The 12,581-nt window shown below is 36.9% G+C and overlaps 1 protein-coding gene across 1 annotated transcript in view; it reads right to left on the bottom strand.

Annotated features, from left to right (window-relative positions):
• LOC128663813 (vitelline membrane outer layer protein 1 homolog) overlaps positions 1-10,729 on the bottom strand; it is a 47,753-nt gene extending 37,024 nt beyond the window's left edge. Inside the window, exon 1 of the mRNA XM_053718335.1 lies at positions 10,504-10,729. Within this exon, the coding sequence (XP_053574310.1) occupies positions 10,504-10,668 (165 nt within the window). The 5' untranslated portion in view covers positions 10,669-10,729. The remainder of the gene's footprint in view (positions 1-10,503) is intronic.
• Between the last annotated feature and the right edge of the window lie 1,852 nt (positions 10,730-12,581).

Raw genomic sequence — 12,581 nt, 5'->3', positions numbered from 1 at the left:
AGACTCTAAGAGATATCTTATTAAAACAAAAAAACAGTTCAAGAAGTTCTTAGACAAAGAGCTTTATATGGGGGTCATGTGGGAAGGTCACCAAAATTCCTAGCTAGGATTACCAAACCAGTTTCTAAGAATACTATCTCTGCCATTAAAAGCGGCAGAGACAGATTCACAAGTAACTCAGAGATTGAAAGTGTGTTTTTTAATTTCTTTCAAGATCTATATAAATCCGACAGACCAGATTTACTAAAGAAAAGGGAGTTTAGGGGTAGTATCAATGTACCCAAATTTATACCTGAAATTATGGCAGAAATTAATATGCCTATTTCTATATCTGAAATTTTAGACGGTATTAAGTCAGCAAAACCTAATAAAGCAGCTGGGCCGGAGCTCCTCCCTATAAAATTTTATAGAGTCCTTCAGGAACAAATTACACTGACTCTACATTAGCTATTCAATTTCTATTTTTCAGACAATATCAAATGTTCCCCTTACTTTGCCGCATCTAACATCACCTTAATCTTAAAGAAAAATAAAAACCCCAAACTTCCTGCATCATATAGGCCAATTTCACTCTTGAACTCTGACTATAAACTTCTTACATCCATTGTTGCCAATAGATTAAAACTCAATCTTGGTAGTATAATTCATGAGAATCAAGCAGGATTTATGCCCGGGAGAAACCCGGTGAAAAATATGCGTAAGGTGATGTTAGCATTAGATTTTTTCTGGAACAAATTCAAAGCCTCCAAACATAGAGATTTAGTTGACATGGCTATTTTGACAGTTGACGCGGAGAAAGCATTTGACTGTATTAGTTGGGATCACCTATTTTTTTCTCTAGATCAATTTGGCACGATTGGATACTTTAACAATTTTATACATTTAATTTATAGTTCCCCAATATCTTCTATAATCATTAATAATTCCATCTCTCAGGACTTGGCGTTACAAAGGGGCACCAGGCAAGGTTGTCTGCTTTAGCCACTCCTTTTTAATATTTCACTAGAGCCACTGGCGATCCTCTTACGTCAAAATCTTGGGGGAATAATATTCGGTAGGCAAAAGTTAGTTCTATCACTTTATGCAGACATTCTTTTATTTTTATTTTTTTCTCTAGATCAATTTGGCACGATTGGATACTTTAACAATTTTATACATTTAATTTATAGTTCCCCAATATCTTCTATAATCATTAATAATTCCATCTCTCAGCACTTGGCGTTACAAAGGGGCACCAGGCAAGGTTGTCTGCTTTAGCCACTCCTTTTTAATATTTCACTAGAGCCACTGGCGATCCTCTTACGTCAAAATCTTGGGGGAATAATATTCGGTAGGCAAAAGTTAGTTCTATCACTTTATGCAGACATTCTTTTATAATTTCTAAGTAATTTAAAGATGAATTTATCGCGCCTTCTGAAAGATATCTCTTTGTTTGGTGCCATTTCCGGGTATAAGATAAACCTGTCCAAATCAGAACTCTTATGGCTACATAAGAGGGGTGACAATACCATAAATCATCCATTTAGTGAGACAGCTCAGATTACCTATCTAGGTATAAGACTAAGCACTAAACCACATGAGTGGTATGGGTTAAATTTTCCCAAATGCTTCAATAACTGTAAAAGGAAGCTAGAAGATTGGTTTAATTTACTGTACCTATTTCCTTGACAGCTCGTGCCATGCTGATTAAAACCTTACTGTTTCCTAAACTACTTTATTTTATTCAGAATATCAAAGTATTTATACACAAATCTGATATGCAAATGTTTAATAAATCTTGTTCCAGGTTTATATAGAAAGGGGCTAAAGCCTGAATAGCTTTCCATCGTCTTATGAACACTAAGCTTATGGCAGGACTGGCGCTACCAAATATTAAATTTTATAATTTAGCTGCCCTGACTAAAATAGCCATAGACTGGATTACTGAAAAGGAACAGGTCACTAATTTGACGGTCCCCTTTCATCTGAACACATTATTGCATTGCCCAATAACATGTCTCTTATCTAATGTCTTTAATCTATTAACCTTTAAAAATGTTGTAGTAGCATGACAGAAATTTTGTTCAGAATCCTGCTGTTCTCCCTATGTCTCAAAATCCTAATTTCTCCCCCGGTTTGTCAAATATAGTTTTTAGACAATGGCAAAGTAAAGGCCTAAGATGGGTTAATCAAATACTAAAATCTGACAGAGTCCCCAAATTATTTTCTGATTTATGTAATAAATTTGGACTGCCCAAAACAGACTTCTATGCATTTGTACAGTTAAGGCATTATATCTCTGAATTGAAACAAAATTATGGTGTAGATTGGTCCCTTGGTTCCTTGCTCAGCAGAATTAATCTATACCAAGCTGGCATATACTCCATCTCTACCCTGCACTCATTATTAAACCAACGTCCTTCTTCTGACTAATTAGAATATATAGTAGCTAAATGGCTAAAATATTTCCCAGATATTAACCCTTTTCAGTGCTAACTACGGTTCTGAGCCGTCGCAGAGTTTCCCACTCAGATGCTAACGACAGCTCAGAGCCGTCACTAGCACTCTCCCACCTTGAGGGAGATCTGGGGGCTCCCACCCGCTCCTACCCCGGCGATCGGACCTGTATAGTGACAGGCATCGCCGGGGCTTCACGTTATGTGCGGTGACTTCACGCGCAATGACGCAACTTTATTTAAAAATAACAATGTTAAATATAGGAAAGGGTGCATGCTGCTTTGATGCCTGTATCTCGGGCATCCAAACAGCTACAGACCCCCAAGACCCACTGTTGGAAAAGTAATCACCTAACCTTTCCAACCGTCTTGGGGATTGCAGATAGGCTATATAAATGGATCATCTATAAAACATTTATGCAAATATAGGCTATATAAATGGATCATCTACAAAACATTTATGCAAAGAAAAATCTAGTGCACAGTGTCCCTTTAATTTATTTAAAACTATACGAATGCTTCCTTATTTCCATAGAAATAAATGACATAATCTGTCAATTAGTTTTAGATCTTTATGTATCCCAACTGGAATATTTTGCATTAGATAGAGTAGTTTCGGGGAAATAATCATTTATATTAAGTTTATTCATGCCGAAAGTGATAAGGGGATTTTCACCCAATTATTTAAATCTGTGGCAATTTTCTCAATTAGCGGTAAGTCATTTATACTATACCAGTCATTTAGATTTGGAGTAATTTTGATCCCCAAATATAAAAAAAAAAGTTTAAAAAAAAATATTTAACCCCTTAATGACCACAGCACTTTTCCATTTTCTGTCCGTTTGGGACCAAGGCTATTTTTACATTTTTGTGGTGTTTGTGTTTAGCTGTAATTTTCCTCTTACTCATTTACTGTACCCACACATATTATATACCGTTTTTCTCGCCATTAAATGGACTTTCAAAATATACCATTATTTTCATCATATCTTATAATTTACTATAAAAAATATTATAAAATATGAGGAAAAAATGGAAAAAAACACACTTTTTCTAACTTTGACCCCCAAAATCTGTTACACATCTACAACCACCAAAAAACACCCATGCTAAATATTTTCTAAATTTTGTCCTGAGTTTAGAAATACCCAATGTTTACATGTTCTTTACTTTTTTTGCAAGTTATAGGGCTATAAGTACAAGTAGCACTTTGCCATTTCCAAACCACTTTTTTTCAAAATTAGCGCTAGTTACATTGGGACACTAATATCTTTCAGGAATCTCTGAATATCCATTGACATGTATATATTTTTTTTTTAGAAGACATCCCAAAGTATTGATCTAGGCCCATTTTGGTATATTTCATGGCACCATTTCACCGCCGAATGCGATCAAATAAAAAAATTATTTTACTTTTTCACAAATTTTTTCACAAACTTTAGGTTTCTCACTGAAATTATTTACAAACAACTCATGAAATTATGGAATAAATGGTTGTAAATGCTTCTCTGGGATCCCCTTTGTTCATAAATAGCAGACATATATGGCTTTGGCTTTGCTTTTTGGTAATTAGAAGGCTGCTAAATGCCACTGCGCACCAACCGTGTATTATGCCCAGCAGTGAATGGGTTAATTAGGGAGCATGTAGGGAGCTTCTAGGGTTAATTTTAGCTCTAGTGTAGTGTAGTAGACAACCCCAAGTATTGATCTAGGCCCATTTTGGTATATTTCATGCCACCATTTCACCGCCAAAAGCAATCAAATAAAAAAAAATTGTTCACTTTTTCAAACTTTAGGTTTTTCACTAAAATTATTTACAAACAGCTTGTGCAATTATGGCACAAATGGTTTTAAATGCTTCTCTGGGATCCCCTTTGTTCATAAATAGCAGACATATATGGCTTTGGCGTTGCTTTTTGGTAATTATAAGGCCGCTAAATGCTGCTGCGCATCACATGTGTATTATGGCCAGCAGTGAAGGGGTTAATTAGGTAGTTTGTAGGGAGCTTGCAGGGTTAATTTTAGCTTTAGTGTAGAGATCAGACTCCCACCTGACACATCCCACCCCCTGATCCCTCCCAAACAGCACTCTTCCCTCCCCCACCCCACAATTGTCCCCGTCATCTTAAGTACTGGCAGAAAGTCTGCCAGTACTAAAATAAAAGGTATAAAAAAAAAAAAAAAAAAAAATTTTTTAAGCATATTTACATATGCTGCTATGTAGGGTCCCCCCTTAGCCCCCAACCGCCCTGATCCCCCCAAAATAGCTCCCTAACCCTCCCCCTCTGCCTTATTGGGGCCATCTTGGGTACTGGCAGCTGTCTGCCAGTACCCAGTTTGCAAATAAAAATGTTTTATTTTTTATGTTTTACTTTTTGTTTCTGTAGTGTAGCTTCCCCCCCACAGTCCAATACCCCACCAGCCAAACCGATCACCAAAAAAACCATATTAACCCCTTTGATCCCCACTTCTAACATAAACATTTTCTGTAGCGTAGTGGTTCCCACCCGCTCCCTCCCCGTGCACGCGCCCGCCCGGCCTCCCCGTGCACGCGCGCGCGTCCGTGCGCGTCCCCCCCGGTCGTCCCCGCCCCCGATCCCGCCCCCCTCCGCATCACAAAGGCCATCGATGGCCGCCACCCACCTCCCATACCGGCTCCCACCCACCAACGAACGTAGCCGTTAATGTCCGGTGCAGAGAGGGCCACAGAGTGGCTCTCTCTGCACCGGATGGCTACAAATGGTTATTGCAGGATGCCTCGATATCGAGGCATCACTGCAATAACCGGAAAGCAGCTGGAAGCGAGTAGGATCGCTTCCAGCTGCTTTCCAAACCGAGGACGTGCAGGGTACGTTCTCAGGCATTAACTGCCTTTTTTTTGAGGACGTACCCTGCACGTCCTCGGTCATTAAGGGGTTAAAAAAAAACAAAAAACTTTAAACAGCTTAGCACCCAGGTGGGAAAGTGCTTAGAACTCAAAGGGTTAATACACAGGAAGTTTTGGACAGCGTTAAACTAATAGATAAAACTTGGGTTATGACGGCCTGGCGAGAGTCTCAGATAAAATTAAGCTTGCAGTGTACTTAACACCAGAGATTTTATCCAGATGGTATAAGTCAAATATTTTATGTTCAAGATGTAGTGCGAGTCATGCTGACATCTATCATTGTTTTTGGAGTTGCCCTAAAATTGTGCAGTTTTGGGCAAAAATTACACATTGGATGAATTCAGTATTAACTTTAGACTTTTGTAATTGTCCATATGAAGTGTTTTTTCTAGCTAAATTTCAAGGCATATACAAAAATTTTAGTCTAATTAACACAATTGTGTTCATAGCACGTAATCTAATTCTAAGATCATGGAAATCACACTCAGCAACTAAGTTTTCTGAGCTCAAACAAGCCTTGATTACGCAATGTACAGTAGAGCAATATAATTTACAGAACCCCATTGATACGCAAATTGAGGTATTTCTTAAAAAATGGACAGGATTTATTTGTGTGTTGCCAGAGATGGTACAAATCCAATTAGTCAAACAAAATGTTCAGCTGAATGTATATGCTGGGCACCTACCTAGCTTTTGGCTGGGTGGCGAGAGCGATTGAGAGAGGAGGACTACCCTTCCCCCCCCCTTTTTTTTTCTTTTCTTTTCTTCCCCAATTTCTGAAATATTATTAAGGTACTATTAATTTATACCCTCTTAACGATAGAAGCATATTGTGAAGGAACAATGAGTTATGCTTTGACAAGAATAGACCATATGATAATTACCATTAAGTTGTAACTTTTATCATATGTTCTCTTAAAAATTCCAACTATGGACACAGTTGGTCTTTAGGCACGATATGTTTTTGACCCATATGCATTTTTTTTCTGTCGCTCTATTTTTCTGTAATTTGGTATGTGTTCTGGGTCCTGCGTGACGCCATATTAGTATTATGTTATGCCTATTTCTGTCTCCAATTTTGTCTTTAAATAAAGATTTTAAAAAAAAAATTGCATCATCTCTATTTTTGCAGATGATACAAAGTTGTGTAAGGTCATTAGGTCAGATTAGAATGAATTTACGTCCCAAGGGGATCTGCTAAAAAATGGAATAATGGGCAGGTAAATGGAAAATGAGATTTAAAACAGTAAAATGCAAGGTTCTACGTTTTGGAAGTAAAAATAAGCAGGCAATGTATTATTTAAATGGGATTAGACTTAGCCAAACAGTGCAGGAAAGGGATTTGAGAGTAGTGATAGATAACAAGCTAAAGATGGGTGCACAATGCAGGGCAGCAGCATCTAAAGCTAATTTGATACTAGCATGTATTAAAAGAGGCATTGATGCAAGGGAGGAAAGCATAATTCTGACACTATATTAATCCTTGGTAAGACCTCACCTTGAGTATGGAGTGCAGTTCTGGTGACTGATTGCAAAAAAAGACATTGTAGACCTAGAAAAAGTTCAGAGAAGGGCCACAAAGCTAATAAGGTGAATGGAGAATTTAAGTTATGAGGGGCTAGAAACAGAATTCAGGGATATGATTGATGTTTTAAATGGGTCACCTTTTAATGGGATTCATTTAAGGTCAAGTGGAGCTTTTTTGTAAGTATATTCAATTTGTATAGGTTGAACTCAATTGACTTTGGTACTATGTTACAAATTGTGATGAAGCAAGCATCTCAATAGTGTTGCACAGTTTGGAACATGTGTAATTTACACTATTTATACCCTGAGGTTTTGCTTAACAGGAGTGTAAAATATCAGGGCTGGGACTGGAATTCAAAGAACATTAAAAAAAAATATCTAGATTTACTGGATCATTTCTAGATCTATTAACCTACTGCAAAGATAAAATTACTATTTACTTCCTAAAATGCCATCTCTGTGTGAAACTTTTAATAGTTTTTTTAGCAAAAGTTAAAATAAAACTATAAATAAACAGTATTTCCATATATATTGTTTTCCATTCCAACAGCCCCAGCACAGTAGCAGGTTAAACATATTGAGGTAATATCACTGTCTAATTTCAGGCTGTGTACCATCTTTATAAAATAGGGTTTTTTGGGGTGTCCTGCTGTACAGATGCTGAAGAGGTTTTTTTTAACCCTTGCTTGCTCATTTTGGTACTTGATGTAAAGGTATTCTTCGTATGCCAAGGTGATGAGGAACATGATGATTTAACCTGCATTATTTAGAGCAATTTTATTGTTGCACTATTGCTTGCATATAACTATCTGTTTAACCTCTGCAAAGGGATTAAACACATAGTTAAAGTAATCTCTAGTGCAGTAATGTAATACTGGGAGCTAGCTGAGCAGATCTGGTGAGCCAATGACAAAAGACAAACATGTGTAGCCAAAAATCACCAGTGGTGCATTGCTGTGGTTGAAGATATCTACATATTCTTTTCAACAAAGTTACCCAAGAGAACAAACTAAATTTAATAGTAGAAGTGAATTTATAAATTAGATGCTCTATCTGAATCATTAAAGATTACATTTCACTCTCCCCGGGGGGCTTGTCCAGGCAGCATCCATATTGGCTGTAAAAATCAGGAGCTCCAGAAAAATGCTAAATATTCTGCAGATTATCTGAGAAGATTTGGCTTTGGGAGAGGCTGCTGTATCTTGGAATGATACTATTTTTATAAATGTTCTCATCTGGAGTCCTAACCTGGGCCTTCAAAGACTCTGGCGGCAGCCTGCAATGAGTCCTCTAATATCCCTCCCTGATCAACTGGGTAAAGCATCTAGGATCAAACTGCTATCCTTGGATCTCATCCTACCTATATATTATTGCTGACTGACTATTTTGTAGCCCTCGGTACTCGATAGGTCCTGAAATCATGGCCATGGACCGGCCTAATGTTAGCACAGCCGTGAAAATCTGGGAGACACCTGTGCAGCGGCTGCTGAATCAATACTTCCAGAGCCTTGAGACCGCACTAAATGATATATTATACTCACTACCTATGCAGTGCAAATATGACAGACCAGCAGCCGGGTTAGGAGAACCAGAGGCTATAAACAACAACATGAAGACCGCTACCGATCAGCTTATACCTACTATGTCTCTCATCTTTACTACCCCACACCTAAGTGTGACTTTATTTTAAAGCTTCTTATCACACAGAGGGGTATTTTTGTTTACTTGTTGGCGCATAGGATAGACAATAGTTTTCAATAATAATATTTCTCCGATATTCACCAGTCACTGGAAGTAAATATAATAGGTTTTTTTCATAAGTTTTATAATCTAATATACCAAAATGTTAAGTAATTTATGCTTACTTCATTACTAAGGAACTAAGCTTGTCATATATAACAATCCACTAATAGAACTTACCTATTTATTGGTATGGTTAGCCTGTCACTGGGTATAGGGCCCATGCCCAGGCAGCAAGGTTTTGGCATATCAAGAAGAGGAAAATAGTCTTCCAATATTATAGTTCTATCGCAATTACATTTTTGCCTGGAGCCAACATAAGTTTTCTTACACTTCACTCTTGCAGAGATAGCTTCATAACCAATATTTTTACTTTTTGCTGTTGGATCTTCACATTCCCTATAATGGTAAACTCGTAATAGGTTGATTTATTTGAAATTTGATCTCCTCTATGTGTTTATGTATTAGAATAAGTTTACAAGTAATATCTGTATTACTAGATTCTATAAAAATACCTCCATTTTACTAATGTGACAGACATGCCCCCCCCCCCCATACAGTGCTCTGGAATCTTTGATTTTGTCCAGAGACTTATTTGCATTTTTTTTTTCATTTGATATATACTGTACAAGTGTTTGATTTTTATATATATTTCTAAACACATCATTTACTACAGCAATATACAAGAGTTTTTACATATTTATAAAGGTCAAAAAGTGGCCTGTACACTTTGAACAATATCCCCCACAATTAGGTAAATAACTGTGTTTAGAAGCGCAAAAGTGGCTTTTAAATAACTAAAAGCAAAAAAGTAAAAATGTAGGTGATATATAATGTTTTATTTATTGTGTGTTAGACATTGCTTTATGTAGCACCAAGGTGTGAGTCCTATTTAGTTCTCAGAAACATTTGCTTGTATCATATAAGACAATCGCATCCCAAGCTTGTAACAACTCATGTATTACACATTATTTCTTTATGTATTTGTAATGTCTATCTTAACACTAGATATGTGCAATTCGATTCGGATCGATTCGGAAATTCGGAAAATTCGGAAAATTTGGCGATTCGAATCGAACCGAATTTCCGAATTAAAATACTGCCGAATTACCGAATAAATCCGAATTACTTCGGATTTATTCGGTAAATTCGGATGGCCATGGATTACACTAGTATTGTACAGTATAAGTCTAATCCCACCTAACACTTACCGAAATTCCGAACCGAACCGAATCGAACCGAATCCAGCCGAATTTATTTGAATCCGAATGAATCCAAAACAAAACCGAACCGAATTTATTCGAATCCGAATGAATCCGAAACAAATCCGAACCGAAGTGATTCAAATTTTTCCAAATTCGAATCGCTCCGAACCGAAATTCAAAAAAATCCGAATTGATCCGAACCGAACCGAATTTTTTCGCCATGCACATGTCTACTTAACACCTCAATAAAAAAAAAATTATAAAAAAAACACTCTCCCACCACTTTAAGCAATGAGTATGGATACATTATACTTCTAGTTTTTAATTAACTTGTTTTGTGGGTCTGAGTAAGTGGCGCTATGCAAATTGTAAATGGGCATGGCTCAGCTACAAAGTGTCCCTGGGAAAAAAAAATCAAATGTTGGCAACTATGTTATAGGCTATGGCATAAAAAAGGAAATTAAATACTTTTAAGGTTTTCATGATTTTTTAATACATAATATTATTTATTTATTTTGTGGGGAGGATTGTATGGGCACTGCATTCTACAGAGTAAGCATAATACTGTTACAAATGGACACATTTTAATGCAAAAAAAAACACATTAAAGTGAAATTATGTTTTATACCTTTTGAAGCAGCAAATTATTATATCAGCAATTTCTATTTCTTATTATACAAAAAACATTTTATATTTAAATGTGTATTACCTTAAAAGCAAATCCTTTGGCCACATAACCTGGTAGACAAAACTCCTTATTCCCCCAAGTCCCCCATTGGCCTCCGTTGGATACACCGATGGAAACAGGAAGCGCAGCATGTCCTTCTGAAAACAGAGAAAGTAGAAGAAGGGATGAGAAAGCTGGGATTCTCATATTTGATTCTTACAGAATACTAGTTCAGAGATGCTAAACTGTGTATGTATAAGTTTGCTATAATAAATAACTGGCTATTTATAGAATAATGATGACAGTGAAAAATGTCTCCTCCCACTCATGCTTTATAAATACCTACAGGCTTTATTTAAATTCTCAAGATAAGGAGAAAAAGAATGTGATTATGAAAGAATGTTCCCAAGGAAAAAAAGAACAGGGTGTTTTACTTAGGGCCAGATTAAAAGTGGAACGCTAAATATCTCTTTGATGAAAGCAATATTTGTGTTCCACTGTGTAATAACAGCGCACAATAATGCGTGCTGGTATTACAAGTTTTCAGCAATGCAAAAAGGACCTTGCGTTTGCATCGCTGGGAAGCATTGCGCTCACGAGAGTGCGCTTCCATAGGCTTCTATGGGAGCCTTGTTTTATACACATATTAACACATACATATACTGTATATGTATATAAGCATATACATATATATTTACTGGGAACACACAGTTCCCTCTGCAATGTAAAGACATTTTTTAGAGCTGGTTTTTTTTTTTACGCCAACCAACTTTAACCCCAAAATACAGTCTAGTGCTGTAATTTTAATAAAAAATAAAGAGGCTGCCATCTTTATTTTTAATAAACTACACTAGACAGTATTTTGGGGCCATTTGGGGCAGCTTTATAAAATAAACCAGAAATCTGATCTCTGGTTAATTTTATAAGCGCTAATTGCTACTGCAAGCTCACGGTAGCAATAACCAGCCACTTGTCCCTTCATTGGCTCCCCATTCACAGCAGAATTAAATTCAAAATCCTCAGCCTTACATACAAAGCTCTCACCAATACCACTCCCCACTACCTATCCTCACTAATCAACAAGTATACTCCAGCCCGCCCACTAAGATCCAACAATGACCTGCTCCTTGCATCTTGGACTATCACCACTTTCCATGCTAGACTGCAGGACTTCTGTCTGATCTAGCCCAATTTGTCAGTGGCATAACAAGTGGAATGGGGCACTGGGATTACCATAGGGGGCACTAGTAGGAAAGGAGAAAAAAGGACGTTAGTGGCCCCTGCAAGTATAATTATCATAACTTGTGCTTTATCCTAAATGCACAATGCAAAACAACTTTCTTGCTTTGTATTTAAACTTTTACTGCTCTCTTTCAAGGCTTCATCAATGATTTTTCTTCTATGATAGGTTTATCAGCAACTTACACTTTCTCTCACTGATTAATTGCAGCCACTTTACTGTAGGCTTATATCCTTTGTTTTGCCAGTGCTTTACATTTGCATGTATTAACATTAACTACACAGTTTATAATCATTGTGTAGTAGCAGGAAACACAGTACCTGTTGTGTCTGTCTGAGTAGCTTTGTACACAGTCAGCCATCTAAGGTTTTAAGGTCTTCTGTCATCAGAAATAATCTGGTGGTGCACTACTTACGTTAACACTATGGTAAGTAGAATAGACTTTCTATAAAGTTGATTTATTAGTGCAGTAGTACAACTATGCTCCAAGCAAAGAAGTCAACTCGAGATCGCCGACTATGGCGATTTAGGACTTCTGCTAAGTGACATGAAACCAGAGATTGGGAAACTGGTATCACTTTATCAAGCCCCTCCATCAGGTTAACAGTTTTTGAACAGTAAATGAATTACTAAATGTGGTTTATAAGACTTTTAAGTCAGTTTCAAAGCTGGCATCAAAAGATAAAGATAATACAGTTTTAATAATGTGTGATAAAACATATGGTTTTATCACACATGGAGCTCAAAACTGGTGAACATTTGAGAATCTTGGGAAATCTTAGCTGCAACGATAACTTTGTTATATATGTGATCTCCTGTGAATGTGGGGTACAATATTTGGGGCATACCTCAAGAAAAGTAAGAAGGAGATGGAGTGAAT

The sequence above is a fragment of the Bombina bombina genome, chromosome 6 (genome assembly GCF_027579735.1).
Source record: "Bombina bombina isolate aBomBom1 chromosome 6, aBomBom1.pri, whole genome shotgun sequence".
Taxonomy (NCBI): Eukaryota; Metazoa; Chordata; class Amphibia; order Anura; family Bombinatoridae; genus Bombina; species Bombina bombina.
Note: the sequence above shows the minus strand (reverse complement) of the source record. Positions and strands in the feature narration are given on the sequence as shown.